At 35.5% G+C, this 19,651-nt stretch overlaps 1 protein-coding gene and 1 long non-coding RNA gene across 2 annotated transcripts in view; one reads left to right on the forward strand and one right to left on the reverse strand.

Moving 5' to 3' along the window:
• The first annotated feature begins 1,354 nt into the window (after positions 1-1,354).
• On the forward strand, positions 1,355-11,214 carry LOC140328976 (uncharacterized). The gene is made up of 4 exons (XR_011920375.1): positions 1,355-1,614; positions 8,212-8,314; positions 9,536-9,579; positions 10,994-11,214. It is a non-coding gene; the product is annotated as an uncharacterized lncRNA (long non-coding RNA).
• MAP3K5 (mitogen-activated protein kinase kinase kinase 5) overlaps positions 7,359-19,651 on the reverse strand; it is an 81,924-nt gene continuing 69,631 nt past the window's right edge. The window contains exons 20-30 of the mRNA XM_072408946.1: positions 19,256-19,433; positions 17,826-17,846; positions 16,703-16,880; positions 14,951-15,119; positions 14,280-14,465; positions 12,781-12,886; positions 11,593-11,836; positions 11,014-11,126; positions 10,191-10,303; positions 9,649-9,725; positions 7,359-8,108 (exon numbers count right to left, since the gene is read on the reverse strand). Of these exons, the coding sequence (XP_072265047.1) occupies positions 8,045-8,108; positions 9,649-9,725; positions 10,191-10,303; positions 11,014-11,126; positions 11,593-11,836; positions 12,781-12,886; positions 14,280-14,465; positions 14,951-15,119; positions 16,703-16,880; positions 17,826-17,846; positions 19,256-19,433 (1,449 nt within the window). The 3' untranslated portion in view covers positions 7,359-8,044. The remainder of the gene's footprint in view (positions 8,109-9,648; positions 9,726-10,190; positions 10,304-11,013; positions 11,127-11,592; positions 11,837-12,780; positions 12,887-14,279; positions 14,466-14,950; positions 15,120-16,702; positions 16,881-17,825; positions 17,847-19,255; positions 19,434-19,651) is intronic.

Consider the following 19,651-nt stretch of genomic DNA (forward strand, 5'->3'; position numbering starts at 1 on the left):
GTCGTTTATAGTCCTTGGGTCCGCCAGGACGGTCATTCGGAGATGGACAACGGGCACTGTACACACGCCAGATTCTCGTCTGATATCGGCTCTGAGACGATTATTGGACGAGAACCATTGCAAATGTGTACGTAGCCTTAGACAAGACATGGAAAATTAAAAGCAAAAAAAAAACAACCTGTCATAAACTTAACAGATAAAATCAAAGTGGAAAGTAGGGTGAAAGGATGGGAGAACTGTCATATCTTGCAATATTATTGACGACAGTTTTTTATTCTTTCACAGGTCTATGAATGTTAGAGCCAAGAAATTCCCACATACAGCAGTATGATTGGTTTGTACAAAACATGGTTGTTCTGACTGTACATTACTTGTGTCTTATCCTGTGTTAGCCATCTATTTATCCAGATAGTTTGTAATCCAAGTGATACTGTTCAATGGCTAATTTGAAGTATTAAAAATGCAAGCATTGGTGTGGCCTTTTTAATGATATATATGTATTACATTATTAACAGTGCAGTGGGACATACATGGTGTCTGATATGCAAAAACTTTAAACATTGCATAGAAATCAATGACTGGCGTCCTCACTGCTGTTACTACAACATGCTCTGCACATGTGTATCCATTTGTGTGCACAGCTCCATTTATTGTCATTCTGGTGGTGCTGCTGTAAGGCAGATAGTAAGAAGTATTATGAGAACCTCAAACTTTCTACATTCATATCATTACTTTACACAACAAGAATACCATATTGGGTATATGATCATATATATATATTGAATTTAGAGGCTCAGTATGACAGGGCAGTAATATAAGGGGGGGGGGGGGGGATTTTTAGTGATTATCAGGCCTACACCTTGTCATTACAACCACACCACCAAGGGCCACTGCTGACTGGCCAATGGGAGACAGAGCTGCAGGTCACATGACAGTGGCTTCCAGTCCATGTCACCCAAATTACACAGCACTGTAGTACACGTTGCAAGCAAAATACACAACAAGATAATGGTTTCCTGTGGATGAGCCGTACAGCTGTATAATACAATATACAAATTCGTATTATATGTTATAAATGAGCCTGACAAAACACTGACATCATTCCTCCACACAACAATCACATTACAATGAGAGCTGCTATCCACCTGTCACAGCCATTGTTTATGGGGAGCTTTGGGAAGAGTTGGAGGGCATTTTCTGTATGGAAAGTTATGTCAGCGGCGATGTACAGACACAATCATTCATTATTAGAAGATATACAGGTTGCCAGTGGTACAGGTGGCTGTTACCATGGTGATAAGTTCGGTGTGCGCAGACATTACAGGCAGCAGCCCCCTCCGCTGTGTCCCTTCTAGAAGCCGGTGGTCACATGACGGCACACAGGTGGCTGTGTCCTATACAGCTGCTCACCTGTACACCCCCCATCCTCACCCCAGACAATGAACCCCGGTGTGTGTGGTACCTGACGAAGTGGACTTCATCGTATCGGCCTCTGTGTGTGTTTCGGTGCTCTCCATTTCCTCAATTTGCGATAGCCGTTTCTCCGCCATGTCTATGGTGACGTCATCCAGGAGGAACCACACCTCCCATCCCCGGGACTCCCCGGCTGGACAGGTGAGGTGTACGGGAGGTAAATTCCAGGAGCGCACTGCCACCTGCTGGAGAATTGTGGGTACTACAGGATGTACAGGGGGACAACATACAGGAGCAGCAGGTTGTGCAGAAATCATACAGACCTTCAATATACATGATCAGCAGGATCTATACACAAGTCAAAATGTTATTTTTGGTAAGTATGAAGAAAGAAAATAAATAAAAGTTAGGATATGAAATGCTTTATTTACTAACCTAAGCAGTTGGTTTAGATTTTACTTTTATTCTGAATAAAGTGAAAGATCACTATCACCATTAGTGCAGATGAATAAAACTCTGTGTAAGTTACTCAATGGAGTAGTATTAAACTATCACAGATGTGACTCCTAATTTGGGGTCTGGATTTGTTGGATGTGGGCCACCCTTTTGCATCCCATAGAGTTAACACTCTGTACCAAGCAATACATCTAGAGATTTCCCCTGCAGTACTTTTTTCTGCCTGCAGATGTCCCCAGTCTGATGTTTAGCACCATTCAACCCACTTTTTTTTACCCATGATCATCCTGCACTTACCGCAGCCTGTTACTGGAGAGGAAAATGAGAAGCAGGACAGTGATGAGCTCCCTTCCCTGTCAACTACAATGCCAAGCCAATTAAAGCAGACCTATTACCAAAGATTTTACTTACAAGTGTGTTAAAGCCAAATGTTTTTACTTTAAGTTTTGGATTAAAAACTTGGGCTAAGTTTTTTTGTAGTTTCTGTATCCAATGGGGAGATTCAATCTGTATTTGTACCAGTGCCCACTATCACCAAGAAAGTTGACAGTGAGAAGTAAAAATGAAAAGTTAAGTTAAATCTAAAAAATTGCGAGCAGGTAGGTCCTTTATTGGAGAAGGGATGGGCGATATCCCTTTTGTTTTTTATATAAACTTGCCTGCAGTTGGTGTATTACCAGTGCTGGCATCTTCACACAGTCCTCCTCCATATACAGGATCATTCATTAATTGCCTGGGCTGGATTGATGTAACTCATGCACATGGTAGTTCAGTCATTCCCAGAAGCCAGCCATGTTGGGATGGTGCAATAAGCTGCAAATTACACAACTTAGTCTACCTTGAAGAAATGATTGTGCACAGGGGGGTAAATTGGTTTTATTGCAGAATATAACTTGTATACTTACAATATTTGACTTTTTTCATTTAGTTCCACTTTCCATACCATTGGAGGGGTTTCTATTTACTTCCTATTGTATCAATAGGACAAGAGTTAAGGGTCCATTCTCATGTTGTCATTGTTTTGAGTTGTGTTAATATGCATTGTATTCTGGCAGCCTGTTTATTTTAAATGTAATGCCAATGGGCCAGAATGGACACTATAGACATGCAACATTTTTCCTTTGCAGCACACCACAATGCATTGTGGTACATTTCCGTGCATGTGGTGCAATACACTGCTTGTGTGTCAGAAACCAAAATCAATTGTATCACATGCTAACACATAAAATGTGCATTACTGCAACACAAAAGTGTAATTTGGCCTCTCAATTTATTCTCCCACAAATGTCAAAAAACCTAAAAGGTTTTAATCTTTCTGTAATTAGTCCACAATGAAATTTCACAGCCCATACTTGTTTTTCAAGTTTGCTTTTTATGAGATCTAGAACAGGACAGGACTTCTTGTCAGGGAACTCAGTTGTCTCAGGTAGTTGCCCTAAGCCATAACAGACACCACACCCATGTCATTTACCTGGGCCCCTGGGGTCACTTCACAGGGATACAATGACTTGTATTCTATGACCTCTTTCGAACATCTGTGTATATACTGTGTGTTTAGTATATAATGCAAGGTTCAGGATATATACTTAAAATGTAAAAGGTGAAGCTGATGGAAACAATTATTATTCCATTATTATGCAGGATGTCAGAGCAAGTAAAGTGAAAATATCATACAGCAGGACTAATTTATACAAACCATAGGTGTTAGGCAGCTTTGAGAATGATCCATCAGGGCAGAATCACCAGATAGAGATTTTAGAAAGCTTTAGAAAAGGATCTAACATATGCAATAGGTTGTGTTAGTGTTTGGTGCAAAATGGACATTGGAACACTGTTTAATGAGTTGTATCATACTGCAAAGCAATACAAAAATACATAATTTGGCTACTGCTATTAAAACACACACAAAACGTTAGGGCAATGCGTCAATCCAGGCTGATGAAAACCTTAAATAAAATGCATTTAGTTTTCTTTGGCACTGTGTATCGCAATGTATTATAACAACCAGCATTTTCTTCAAAAATAAAGAATTTCTTTTCTTTGTTGCATATCAGAGCCACTGATCTCCTCTTGCCACCACTGCTATGCTGGGCAGCCTTTCTGCACCACTTTCTGTCTACATGCATGCACTCCAGCAAATGCTTCATGGTATTTCTGAGTTTTTCTGTTGAAACAGAGACGCTAATTTGACAAAAGGAACCACTTGGCAGGATCACCAGGCTTAGGTTTATAGAAAGCTGCTGATATATACAGTACAATGATTACTTTTATATTTACATTAACATGATCAAGTGTATATGAGAATATGTAGTCTCTTTACTGACCTTTGCCAGATACTCTGATTATTTGGTTTGCCCACAGAATCTCCAGACCACTGGGGACACCCTCTGGTTGCACAGCTATAGTGTTAGCTAACAGCTGGGGATGAGATGCAGTCTGTGCTCTCAATGTCTCCAGCTGCTGACATGCTTTCCTCAGATGAAAACCCATCCCTTGTGCTTCCCAGCAAGCTGTCACTAGGTTTAGAGCAGATCTGACCTCTGCTTTTTGTAATACTTCATATTGAAAGTATACAGGTTGGGACCACACAGGAGGTTTATTTCACTGTTAGCCCCATAATGATCATGGTCCACTATGTACATAACAAATAAACAACTGTCTCCATTTCAGCATGGTGCACTGCTGGCCCTTCTGATTTATCTACAGCTTTACCCTATCCCTGTCTATTGGGATTATGTTTTTGTCCATTTTATTTTACCAAATCCATTAAGCTGCATTCAAATCCCATTACTATTAACTTTCAGTGTACTTTAAGTTTTGAAGCTGTGGACTCCAATGTGACAGCATGCAAGTTATGTATTAATAACAGCAAAAAAAGTTAACCTAACCTTAAGTATTTATAGCAGAAAAAAATGAACTAATTTCAAATATTGTTTTTACATACTTTGTTGTCTGTGAGCACCAACTAAAACTGTCATGTGTCTTCTGCATATCTTTTTACATTCATATCAACTTCGATGTGTTTGAATAAGATTTACTTAAAAGTACTTGAAAAAATTGGTTTCAATACTCAGGAGAGAAAAGTACCTCTTAAACAAGGCACACAAACCACATATAAATAGTAAAACAGTTGCTAAATCAACATACAACTTCTTGGAAATATTGGGTGGCAGTCTATTGGTATCTGAACATAAGCTGGTTAGTCTTTTAATTGTTAGTGTAAAACCTTATTTACAGGATTCTATATAGTCTATTTAAAAACAATTCGATTGGTGATTCTTTTGTGCAAAAATCAAACAAGTTATAGGCAAAATGTATTGGTGAATGTACTAAAAAAAGTGCACTGCATATAAAGTGTAAATCTATGTAAAATATGAAACGTAATGTACTTTCAGTTTGTGCTGGCATGCATTTATTAAAAGTGATCTGCAAGGGGCAAAGCCACAAATGAAGGGCTGCCACGGCAATCAAGACTTAATGGGAGCGCAGGGCAGGACAATGTGGGACTGGATCGTCGGAAGGACCAGCACCATGGAGGGACCTGCGGGATTAAAGGTAAGTATACATTTTTTTGTTTTTAGTTTATTTACACTTATGGTGAATTACTGACAAAGTACATTTTCTCTTTTTGTAATTTATTTATTTTATTTTTCGAAAAAAAAAAAAACAAAACAAAAAATGTAAAGAACAAGTTTACAGGTATGCACACAGTGACAAAGTACATTTTCTCTTTTTGTAATTTATTTTTTTTTTTTTTTGAAAAAAAAAAAAAAAAAAAAAAAAAAGATTACAAAACACATAATGTAAAGAACAAGTTTACAGGTATGCACACAGATTTTTCAAAATGAGATATAAGTAGGATCATATAAATGAATTATTACAATGAAGAAACCCAGGCCAAGTTATTGTCACCTTGGCAAGACAAATTTTTCATAGTTTACGTAAATTAGGTTGTATTTGTCACAGCAATAAAGAATAAAAACTGTATCTGATTTACTTATGACCTCTGGACTGTTTTTTTCACAGAGCTATCATCAGCAGTGTACCTACTAGTGTTTAAGCACGTTCTTCATTCTGTTGAAGCTCTAAGCCCAATATGCCATGGTGCTCCGTACAGTATTCGTTGTGTTTTGTAACAGATATTAGGCACAATGCCGCCCAAGGACATATCAGCTGTCCATTACATTGTCAAACTGGTGGTGTGCCTGCAAAATAGTTTTCTTATTCAAATAAAGATTTATATTAGTTTTTGGCTCAATGATTCCACACATAATTCCTTTTGAATAAGGGTGGAGATGCAATTTATAGTAAAACATGAAATTTACAAATAAATTGTATTACAGTGTTGGTCCTCACTCCACTCCCCGGCAGAGATTTTAAATTAGACCACCCTTACGATAAAGAGCTTCTTCCTATGTCAATGGCAAAATTACTTTATTTTCTGTTTTTCAAAATAATCTTGTATTTTAGTAAGAATGGGTTCTAAATGGGATCTCCTTTAAATGCCCCTTTTCTATAGTAATATTTTAGTAAATAATGACTTATAATTATGTAAACTAAAAATCCCCCCCCCATCTGATTCATCTCAGACCAATAAATTCTAAAAGTTGTGTGACAAGAAACATCTATATTTCAGTAATTGAGGAATATTTGAAACTATACTAATGCATCCATTTCACCTTAATTTCCTACATTTTCCATCTATTGCTACTTATTTTATTTCCTTGTCATGATACATCATAGAAACTAACACTAATACTATTCATACCACTAAGAACAGATTTTAAAAGCCAGTATTTTTTTTAAGGAAACTTTTTTTCATAGGAAATTTTCTTTGCATTTTTAATTAAATGTTTGATTGGCCTTAAAATTGATATTTATTTTTTTAAATTTTAATCCTTAGACAAATTTATTTTTGTGTGTAACATGTAAAAGTGGGATTCTAGGACAGTTGTTGTAGAGTGTACTTGGTTTTCCAATGACAAAGCCAAGCACTGCACATTTCCTTCTTGAATACCTTTGCATCTATAAGTTAGCCTTGATGGTAACATTGGGCCCAATTTATTAAAGCTCCCCAAGGCTGGAGATGATACACTTTCACCAGTGAATCCAGCAAACCTGGAATGGATCTAATCCAGGATTGAAACATTTGATAGCAAATGACTTTTAAGAAATCCATTCTAGGTTTGCTGAATCACCCATCTTCACTGTTAAAAGTGTATCCCCTCCAGAGTGTTAATAAAATCAGACTCATTGATGGAGGGGGTGTAGGTGTACCTCTCTTTGCAATCCTTTAGCTGTGTTTGTTTTTTGATTAGGATTAAAGAGAAAGTATCAAATTACAAAAGGCTTTATATAGCATAGTTCTATATCTATGAAGAAAACCTTAAGTCAGCAGCCTCTAGCACACCAGTAGTAAATCTGAAATATGAATATGCAATATTTCATATTTATCTGTCAAAAAAGAGAATGTTAAAATATTAAAAATGTTATTTTCGTAGTCATGATGATAATAAATAAAATTATTATATATAAAACACTATACAATGTCTTTAGAAAAAACACTTTTCTCAGTAATTTCATGTCAGACTAAATATTGCAATAGCTTTAAAACAAGCTAGACAATTCACTTACAGATTCTTGAACTGGTACAGTTTGATAATTGAATGACAAACAAATGGGTGTATGGAAAAACTAAAACATAAAACTTGACACCCCATTTTCTGGAAAATGGATGAATAAAAATAGTAACTCAGATAACAAAAGAAATATAACAGACATCATCCAAGGTACAGTAAATAATAAAATGATTTCTAATGAATTATTGTGATAACCACCCACATGAAATTTTTAGTATATTATAATAATCATGAATACTTTTCACATATTAAAGTTTACAGGTCACATTTGACAGTATCCCAATGACTGTTTGGCCCTTCTTGCAGCAACAAATTCGGGAATCACAATCACATGTAAAAGGTAACTGAAGAAACTTACTAAAAATAGTAGGCGTCTGCTAATGTACAGAACATATTGCCCGATATTCTAGAATGGTATGCAGTCAGACAGAATGTACATAGGGTTATGTGATGACTTCACATTAGTAAACACATACAGGGATAAAGTGCAGCAACTAGAAAACCTGGCATGACCAATAGCAATCCAGAATGATTCATCAAGATGATTGCTTTTCTCTAAAGTCAGTGATGGCCCTCCAGATTGCACACAAGGTTCCTCCTCTGTAATGAAAGATATAAAGAACATTAAATATTATAAATGCTTGAAAACTTGAATTCTATTTAAAGCTTAACTCTTAACTTTAATTCCTGTGCTTGTACATAGGATGCACATGGGAGTTCATTCATTCCAGCTGTGAGGGATGGCAGGAGTGTACATGAATTAATGAATGCACAGTCCAGTATAATTTCTGACTATGAACAGGCACGTAAGTTTGTTTTTTTGCAGAAATAACATGTTCTACACATATAAAAGTAACACCTTCCCTCTGCTGGTAATAATGCTTACTAAATTCTGGCTAACTTCCTAAAGTTCATAGCATGCCATTATTTGTGGCTATAAAAGTCCCAGAACTGGATTTTAGCAACTGAATAATGCACTGCAACACTGTGAATTGGATCTGAGAAGCTTACCCAAAACAAGCAAATGGACATTCAATTTTGCTCTTACATTTTTAATTTACATATTTGTTTGGGGTCACTGATTACTTTAAAATCCCAATGAAGCAACATTTTTTTATCATTCTGTATCCCCATGTTCTACGAGTTGTAACTGGTTTATGCTTTGAAATGCCTTATAATACAGAAGGCATATTTTTGAATGAGGAAAAAGTACTTCCACTAGTGCTGACATAATAATAGCCACACTCTTTATGCCGAGTGTCCTCACACAGACTTGTATAGTAGAGAGAGAGTTAGATGTCCAAATCTGGACATGAAAATAAAAATAGTTAGATAAATGTTAAATGTGTACACATTTATTTCTCTACCTTCAAGGTATTTACCATAAAGGAGTGTTTGTTTGGCATCCTAACAATCTGGGAAAACAAGACACAGTCATGTTTTATAACATAGTTTTCAGACGATACACTTGGTTAAAAATGTGCAAATAATCTGTAGCAAAGGGGTCTCTTTATATACAATTCACACTGTAATTTGTTCAATTAAAGTGCTTGTTTTATCTTTCTGTGCCAGTTGAGAAAGCAAATGTATTTGAAAGGTAAAAAATGGTTAAATGAATGGTTGTAATTGTGTACACTGGCTTAAGACCTAAGGTACACAGTGGGACATACTCCTATTGTCATGTGATTGTTAAAAAAAAACAAGCAGTACTACTGTTTCAATCATCTGCTGATCAAAAGGAGTGTATACAAAAATAACAATGTATTTTTGATACATTAGGATATTGCATGGCATAGGTGATTTGTTAAGCAGAACGAAGGTGCATGTTTTGCTGTAGAAGATGTTTTATTTACACAGTAACTTGATGAATTTTTGATAGGAACTGCCAGCAAGTGCTTACAGTGAAGGTGTGAAGTTCTGTTTCATATTCACATTGTTGAGGTCTTAGACAATGTATATATACTTTAGTTATTTAGAAAAGTCAGAACATTTTTGGACTAAAATGTTGTTTTATTGTCAAAAAACAGCACCTGGAGACACCTGAAGCACGATATGGTTTCCCTACTATAAGGTTTGTTCAGAAAATGAAATATGATGTTATGAGAAAATAAGCAGTATTATTTGTAAACTAGAAAACTACCTGAGATCCATAGACTTTAAGTCATCTCTTGTAACATGCCACAGGATATCCTCCAGTCGATAATCTTCTGCTAAAAACTAAAGCAAAATTGGAATGAAATAAGTAACATACTTTTATACAAGAATCAAACAATATAAAAGTTTCAGCATATCAATGATTTGAGATCAGAAGATCAGAAGAAGTGACTGTCAAGAAAACTTCGGGAAAAAGTAATTATACAAAAAAAAAAATACAGAGAAGTGGGGGATCCACAAACACAACCTAGCATTATTTATATATATATTTTTTCCATGGATCAAACTTTTTAAGTTAGTGTCCACATTAATACACATTTATTTGTTCTTTATATAACAAATAAAAAATAGGGTAAGATTGCGCTTTAAGTGACTTTTCTCTTGAAAGTTGCGTACAGCGGGGGGGGCGGGGCGGGGGAGGGGGGGCCCTCAGGTGGCTAAATCTTATTCTAAAGAGGATTGTAGACTATACAATGTATAATTTATGGTCATCTTTAGATGGCTTAAAGTAATAGAGCATTTTAATACCTTGTTTATGGTGTCCTCATCCACTCGATGCTGCCGCAGCCAATAAATAAGTTCAAGGTCTTCATTGCATGTATTAGTTGGTCTTGTGTGGGAAACTGAAATCCCAGGAATATCTAAACAAAATTTATGTATAAAAAATTATCATGATCATGTTGATAAAACAACTCCTGAGAGTTGAACACTGTAATAGGGTGTGTGTTCAAGCTATTTGTCCTTTTTGTATCTATGTAGTGACCTGTGTGCCTCAAAAAGTAGTAATTTTATTTGGTCCCTCACAAACTATTCTTGTTCCAAAGAATAGCATGTGTGATGGGTTGTTTCTGAATTGGTTTAAATGGGGTTAGGTGATTTTTTGGGGCTTGATTCATGCATTTTTTTCTAATCTCAGTAAAATACCTTGCTTGATAGATTCTCCTACAAAAACTTAAAACTGATAGTATCATGGTAAAATATTGATGAATGTTACTGTGATGAATATATCATGAATATGGCAGTAACAGATTTTAAAAAGGAATATTTCAAATCTCAATAAGCATCTATCCAATGTGCTGCTAACTTGGATAACACCCAAAGCCATTGTGCCAATGTAACATAATATATTGCAATATATGATATTATATGGTAATGTAATATAATGTATCTGTCTAATGCAATATATGTTTTGTAAATCTTAAAAATGTGACAAAACTCTACTTAAAACTAAAAGAGTGAGTTTGTACAAATATATAAAGTTTTATGTTGGTACGAATGTTATATAAAATGAATTATTAATTGTAGACCACTTTCATGCCACAATCCACCAGATCAATCCTTGTCCTCTTACTTATCGGCTGGGACCTGTGCTGAAGACGTTGAATCTCTTGATCTTTCTCTTCAATAGCCTGTCGAAGAAGAGTCTGAAATTCTCTTTCCCTCTGTAACAATTCCTCTAGAAGCCTAAACAACCCAGAAATATTATAGGCAGTGGTTAGAATGCATTACTTTAATGGCAGATACTTAGCCCTGATATAAAGAAGGAAGCCCATTTTGGCTGTGAGTTTTTTTTCTGCATTGTAGGATCTTTTATTATTTAGTAAGACAACTGTAAAGACCCATTGTTATGTGCAAAGTACTTGTATATATTATCAATGTCCATTGTATTACCCTACTAAATATTGCTATGGTCTAATACAACCAGAGGATTTTTTCTGTTGCCCTATTTTATAGACTGTAGTTTTGTGAATGAAAAAATGACATAATACTTATTTACCTAAAGGACAACTTCACCAATCTTAATGGTATTAGATATTACCTAATAATTTCAGGCTGCAGCCTGTCACAGACATAGGATTTGGGGGGGCTGATTTTGTACATGAGATTTACATTCATCCAAACTACTACATATTCATCCTCCTACACTTACCTGTTTGACTCAATTTTTAGTCTTCCCAGCTGCATGCTAAGTGACCTGTGAGCATTTTGAGAGTCATGAGACACGGTAGAACTGAGAGTGCTCACTCCTGATGTATGTACATTGTCCTCGTTAACTACAGTAGGTACTTTGCTAGGCTCCTGTGTGGTGTGTTGGTTGTGATCCTCCTCCACTTCTATGTCATCCTGGTCTGCTGGGTCACTTTCAGAGGTGATGCTAAAATGCGGCCGCAGTTCTGTGGATTTACACAACATAAGACATTAGGTCAAAAGGTTGTGTAAATATTGACACAGATTAAAATCAGGAAATATACAAGTATACACCACACTTGAATAAGTTATATAAATGATACATAGAAAATACTATCTATGCCAGTTAGGTAGTCATTAAGTTTGCAAATTTGTATTTTACTATACAACTATACTCCAAATGGTGGACAGAAGGTCAAGACTGTGGGTTGATCCGTATTCTACTGCTTTGTACAGAGCCGGCACTGTGAAAATGCTTACTGGAGTAATTATCACAGGAATCACCCTATTAATGTGCTGTTCTTAAATGATCGCCAATGTCATCCTGTTTGGAAGTCATATAGTTTGCTGTAGCAGGAAACGATTTTTCGGGGGGGGTTGTGAGCAAGTGGCACTGTGTTCTCCTTCATAAGAAGAGTTTAGTGGGACAGATTGATGAACACCATCAGATAACTGCTGTTCACATGCTAGATTTTTGCCCAAGATAATCACAACAGCTTGCCAATCATCTAGAGTGTGTATGTAGCTTTAGGAGTGTATGGCTTAGCTGTTCTGTAGGAATGTGGCTATACTGTCTGACAGGGGTTTCTGATCACAGTTAGGCTGCTAAAAGGGTTTACATTTTTTTAAACTGTGTATTTATCTTTTTGCCTTAATTTATCTTTTATATTTTGTTTTTATTGTATAATCTAATACCACAGCTTCAGACTCTAGGTTTATTAGTATTCTTAAACAGTAGGCTAAACTGAATAATAATAATTAAGTGAGCTGCTAGCAATGGTTCTAGCCATGAGCTCATGCTAGAGAATATGCAAATTGAATTCAGCAGCACATAAAACAGGTGAATGAAAAAAAAATGACTATCCAATTTACTATAATAATGAACTCTAATCACATATGGGAGTAAACAGACAATTGTTGTTTGACTTACCTGGAACTAATGTGGTGATGGCTGTTTGCACAGCCTTACGAATTATGCTGTCTAGAGCAAACATCCAATGGGGCTTGATATTGTGGTTTCTGAGTACTTTATTCACCTGGTTAAACAGAAAACAATCTCTAAGCTAATGCTTCACATTCAGGAAAGAATGGCAATATTTAAACAAAGTGTTCTACTGTGAAAACATGAGGAATATTATTCTGTAACCAAAGTATATCTGACACTGATCTTCTGCAGAATTATAAATACTGAATATTTGAATAAATTATATTTTAGCAATTTTTAATGTGCTCTTTGGAAAACCATTAGCTATTTGCTAATGGTAAATTTGTATCACTGTTTGTATTATTACTCATAAATGTATCCCTCTGTGCTGTGTTTTCCAAAATATCAGAATATAAAAGACACACTGAATATTGCAGAGCTGTTATCTCAGTCAAAGTCATTATATGAATATCATATACACACAAAAATCAAAGTCTCATGAAACATTTTTCAAGAAACCATACCTCCTTTCCATTTAATAGATTCCAGGGGTGTAAGACTGGTGCTAGTAGTTTTGAGTCAGTAACTTTAAGCAACAAGCCCCCCACCCACCCCAAAAACAAAATGCAGGACAGAAGTCAAAGAATAGAAGCTTTCACAATAAGCTTGGGACACAAGTACACTATCTTGCTTTAATACATTTCCATATAGCACTAATGAAGATGTTATTATAATATGTTACACTGTCTGAATGAAATGATCATGTCTATCTTGTTCAAAACTATAAAAAAAGGAATGCTAAAGTATAATACTTCTCTACCAAGTCACACCAATCTACTGAGGTTCTTTCCTTATAAATCAGTTCTGGATGCAATCTGTTTACTATATAAACATTTATACAGACAGGCTTGTATCGTCCGAGAATCATCTGATGTGTGTGCATAGCTTAAGACTTTAAGCTTTCCGACCTTTCTGTTTTTTATATATCCATTTTATCAGTTTATCAATACTCCTATTTCTGTTATTATTTTTATTTTTGATATGTGCAGCTCAGTATACGATCCCAGCATGGTTACTGAGAGTGAATAAAATCTCATGTGCATGCACGGGAGTTACATCATTCCACCCTGGTCAATCAAGATGTTTGAACATTGCAAACCAGAGGAGGACTAGGTGAAGATGTTGGCACCAGGTAGGGAGAAACGTGAAAGAATCTACCTGCTTGCAATTTTGAAAATGAAAATGGTTGTCTAAGTAGTCGTTTCTTACTAGTCACAGACACATGAGCTATGTATGTACTAGCCATATTCTTCTCAAGTCTGTATATGTTATGGCCTGCTGGCAATTATTGACTTAATTATGGTTTCTTGTAAAATATTACTGCTGGATAAAATACAAAGCTAGGAAAAATAATGCAAATATAATCACTGCTTTAAGAGATAAAAAACAGCTTTTGTGAAGTTTTTTTTGTTATGTCTACTTTCAAAGAGATTTCTTTTACTTACTGCATCTTGAAAGCCAAACAGGGCCACTTGGATCTGGTTGATGGCATGACTGTCAAAGTCCAGCTCAAGTTTCAGCTTTGACAGAGTTGAAGCTATAATTTTACGATCCGTTGATCTTACAAACTCTCGTAGGCTGATCACCAGAGTTGTTATATGATCCCATTTTAATTTAGTTGTATCTGCACCCTAATAAATTCATAAAATATTTTAGTAACATAAGTTATTAACAAATTTTAAAACTTTTTAAGCACAAGTATGAAATACTAACAACATAGCTGCACATGTATCCATGATACATAAAAAATGAATAAATATCAAATTTATTGTAATTTTATAGCAAGTTAACTTTCCTAAACAAGCAACTCTGGGTAAATAATTTGATAATGATTTACCATATTTAGCAAATGATGTATGGCAGACCTTGATATTGATTCATTAAAAATCTTTTATCTATGAGTAATATACTAAGTCAAACAATAAGCTGGAATCATACCTGCTACTGAATTTTTCCTAATACTGTGAAGTCATATATACTCTGACAAAACCAAAGCAAAATTTCCCAGTAGATACAATCAACTGACATGAATTTGTAGAAATGCACCAAAAACTAAATTCAATGTCTCCTTAAGCCAACATTTTTCTGATTTACAGTCTGATCACCATATTATTACCTGATCTAAAGCTCCCATCAGGTTTCTAACTACAGTATCTTGGTCCTCAGTGAGGATACGATGCAAAGTGGCTCTCCTTTCACTATCTTTCTTCAACATGAAGAATCCAGAATCTCTTTCCTCTGGAGATGGGGGAGCACTGTGATCTTCAAATTGCTCATCTGGAATCCTAATATGGATGAGAATGTAGAATTAGGCATATGTATAATATATATATATATAAATAAATATATATATATATATATACATATATATATACATACATGGTTAACCATTACTGATTGGTAATGTACATTAATGTACATTAATGAATAATACATTCAGAGTCGTAAATTAGAGAGTTGGTGCCTGACCTTGCTAGCATAATTTGGCCCTAAACAATCTTAAAAATCTGAAAGCCTCACTCTGAATATTTGTTTGAACTGATTTACAAAATCTAAGCTGCATGGTAACAAATATGTTGATTCTTCTTCAGTGTGTTCATCCTGTAATAAAGTTTGTGAAACATATTTCCAACTGCTGCTTATCATTTGCATTTAGATAGGGAGCTCACAATAGCACATTATTGAATCGGAAGAGATAAAACTTTTATTATTGTCTTTATATTTTAGGATGACTTATAGACTGCAATTAATACATTTGTGTACAATTAGAAAAACAACATTAAATATTTGTAGCAAATAAAAGTTATGATCCGATGCAACTGTTTTCGTTTGCTTTTTTTAATTAACGACCTAAAGCATGTTAGGAATGTTTACTCCACTTTGGGACCCTTTCATATCCTGCCAAGAAATGAAAGGAACAACTGTCACCAGGACAGGGTAGGCTATTAATGACCTGACAGAGGTTCTAACTTTTCCCTATTTTGCTATGAGACCTATGGGCTATGTTGAGGGTCTCCTGTGTGCATCAAAAGGTCAAATGCATCTGCCAATAAATATTGAATGATCATGGAAATGTCCTAAACCAATGTCAAACAGATGATACAAGCCAAAGGCCTCACAACACTGATTCTTAGTATAATAATACCTTCTTCCACACTGAACAGATTTCTGCACCAGATTCACAGATAACAGTAAACACCACACATGGGTTACCCTACTTTGTCCAGAACTAACATTGGGTTGTAGTTCAGTTTTAATACATCAAAATAGACTTTTGTCCATGTAGACACGTGAATAAGTAGAGATACAAGCACATGACATATCTTACATCTTTTAGAGTACTTGTGGAAAATCAAAAAACAAAATCCTCACTGCTCTGAATTGCAAACAACAACTAACTTTATGGCTATGGCCTGGCCAAACCTCCCTAATGCACATTTCTGTTGCTCTATGACTTTGATGGGTGACCTTTCCCAAAGTACAGAGCTTCAGGTGGGAAAAAGAAGCCAGAACCAGTGATTATTGAAGGTATTTGCATTACAAACTACACAATTACAAAATATTAAAGGCAGGGAGGAAAGAAGCAGACACCTGGAACAGCATGCTTTTTAAAGTTAGTGGTGCTGTACAACTTCTTTTGTTTTTAAAGGCTTGTTTAATGCAGTATTGAACACTGTATCCACAGCCCTATCTAGAAATAGTCACCTTTAAATCTTGACCCCTAATTTACTCACTGTTTAATCTCAGTTAAATACAGATACATGTCAAACTTACAGTATGTTACTGCGCAGTGGTGAGCACATTAAAATAAACATTATGGAACTGAGAACTGGAAATGCACAGGCACTAATACAAACTCAATATTCACCCAAGAAAAAAACTCCTTGGACTCTTCCCTTCCTTATCAACACAAGACTTTGTTCTTGATTTAAAAGAGAAAGGCTCTGATCTTAGGTCGGTATCTGGAGAAACTGATCCATATTCACTGCTACTGCTTGTATCTTCTATCATTACTGGTACTGGCAATGATATACTTCTCAGATATTCTGTAAAGAAATAAGAAATACATGTAAGCCAAATACCATATGCATTGCAGTAACAACCAATGCTCTAAGCAAATAAACATCATTCTCATTTTCACTGTTATATTTAAATCCCAGCACCAGCATAATTTGTAATGTCTTCTTAAGAATTCAGATCCTTATCTTCATTGTATGGTAGCTCAGCAGGTATTTCATTTAAATGCATTAAATGTGATGAAACTGGCCCATTGTTCCTCTGTGGGATGCTGGAAACCATCACTTTAGATACGTTTCACACAATGCTCATTTTGTTTTTAATAATGTGTTTTATTAAACTGGATACTACCTTTTGTCCCTTTCCTTACCAATGACAAAAAGGAATTAGTACTAAAATTACTTATGGATTGAAAGGCTGCCCTCAGAATGAACTCATCTCCCAATGAAGTACTAATATTTAAAAAGTTTACATAAACTGTATATTGCATTTATAGGCTAATTCTCTAAGCAAGTGCAAACTGTTCTCTTTCCAAAGTGAATGTTCACTGAGCTTAGTAAAGAAGTTCATTGAAAAAACTGTGTTCATTTGTGTTCATCATTTGGTCATGTGCAGGTCCGGACTACTGATTTGGTAAATATACTGTACCATTGAAACATTTTATAATATCCCTTCTATAAATACAAATAGGTACCTGCTAATCCTGTCAGAAATATGGAGCTGCCCTGTCTTATCTCCAGCAGTTTAATTAGCTCTGCCTAGCTAACTGAATTACAGAACAACTCCCCCTATGTTATGGACTAAAAGGGGTTGTTCTGTAGTTTGGAAAAAAAGAGTAAGCTGACAACATTCTTTCTAATTTCAGTTTTGAAAATTCATGTTCTCAACATACAAAAGGTAATTAATTAAGAGTATTTTTGCCAGGATCGGGTATTTTTTATATCATCAGGCAGACAGGTTTAGAATAGCCTTACCACTTGATCCAGGAGAAAGGGCTGTGAGAAAAAAAACAAAAAAAAAAAGCAAAGTAAATATTTGAAATAAATCATGTTTAAATAGTTAGTGAAACATTCTGTATATGATAAATTATTCATAAGAATGTATTATTCTACCTTTACAAATATGCAAATAAGTAGGTTAATTCCACATAATCAGGATTCTAGTCCCTATTAAAATATTTGGATTCCTTAAGTACCGTATTTAAAGGATCTGGGTTTTGGCTTTTTGCAGAAACACGAAATAAAACAAATTGCACAGCAAATTCAGCAGCATTATATGTAATATTAATAACAGTTCAAACACGATAGAAAAAACGATTATTAAGTGATACTTTTTTTCAGAGCAGCACTCTTGTCCATCTAAAAAATCCTTTAAGAGGACATAAAGTCAAAACTTTAATCCTTATTTTTGGTGGCCAACCTCCCTCATCTGCTTTTACTGCTAATATGGAAGTTGGTATATTCAATGCTTGTTCCAGGCTCGGTCAAAGTCTCGGGTCTAGCAGTGGCTGGGGAGTCTTGTGAATGCTTTTACTATCCAGGAACGCTTTAAAACAGAATTAATAATAACCAGCTATCTTTGACCAACCAGCCAATCAAAGTCTACCTGAAAACAATTCCTAGACAGTAATAATAAGAATTTTCCGCAATGGCTAAGGCTAAGACATGTGATGAGGGTGAGCATGAAGCAAGCATAAGTTGAGTCATTAGTTAACAACAAAAGGGGTTAAAAAGCATGTGCCTAAAATTTGTCTGGCACCTGACACTCAGGTTAGAAGATGGATGCTGCTGCTGACAGACACACACTAATAAGTATCAATGAAGGGTATGGCTATTTTATAGCAGGTTTAACATATATTTGTACAAGCTAGGTACAACCTGCTGAATCCTACACAGGACTGTATGATTTCCCCATTGATATAGTTATAACATTCCATCCAAGTGAAGCATTTTTTTAGTATTAGCTACCAATATGAAAATGTAAAACCTTTTTCTCTATCCACTGGGAAGTTTCCAATTTACTTCCTTTTATCATAATTGAAATAATATAAACAGCTGGAAATTGGAAATCCAGAGGTTAGAATTTTAGTTAGAATTCTATTACTGAATGTGCCGTATCCATCTATGTTCGTGACAACAATTTCTCTCACATGTTGGACTGAAGCCACCAAGATAGGTAGTAAGGAAAAATTCCACCAGAGTGACTATTTCCAGCAATGAGAGCCTAACCAAGGTTTTAGCTCCTTCCCTTTCTATCCGTAACTAAAAAAAAATGGATACAGTAAAATATATTTAACAACCTGTGAGTGACTGCTGCTTATAAATCTCCTCAGTTTGGTGTCAATCCTACTGGAACGCTGAGTATTTTATGATAAGTGCTTGCCTTCTGAAAGGTTTGCTCTTACCTGACAGCTTTAAATTGGATTTTCGTTTTTTCATGGAAACCTTCAAGAACTCATCCATGAGTAGCTCAGTGGCAGTTGCACGTTTCACAGGATCTGGTTCAAAGCAGCGCAGTAGGAATGCCTTGGCCTCTGCTGACATGGATTCAGGAATTTCTGGATGGATTTTAAACATGCCAACCTATGAATATAGGATAAATAAACAAAATGCTATTTTAGTAATTTACACATATACACTGTGGGAACATGTGTGCGTTTCTGCTCGCTGGTGCCGAGCTACTCCTAAACAGGCTGCCCCTGCACCAATACACACACAAAAAAATGCGCTATTTCTATCAATGTTCATGTTTCAGGAGACAGATCATGAGAAAGTAGAACTAAAAGACAAGAGGAGAGAAA

This window comes from Pyxicephalus adspersus, chromosome 4 (genome assembly GCF_032062135.1).
Source record: "Pyxicephalus adspersus chromosome 4, UCB_Pads_2.0, whole genome shotgun sequence".
NCBI lineage: Eukaryota > Metazoa > Chordata > Amphibia > Anura > Pyxicephalidae > Pyxicephalus > Pyxicephalus adspersus.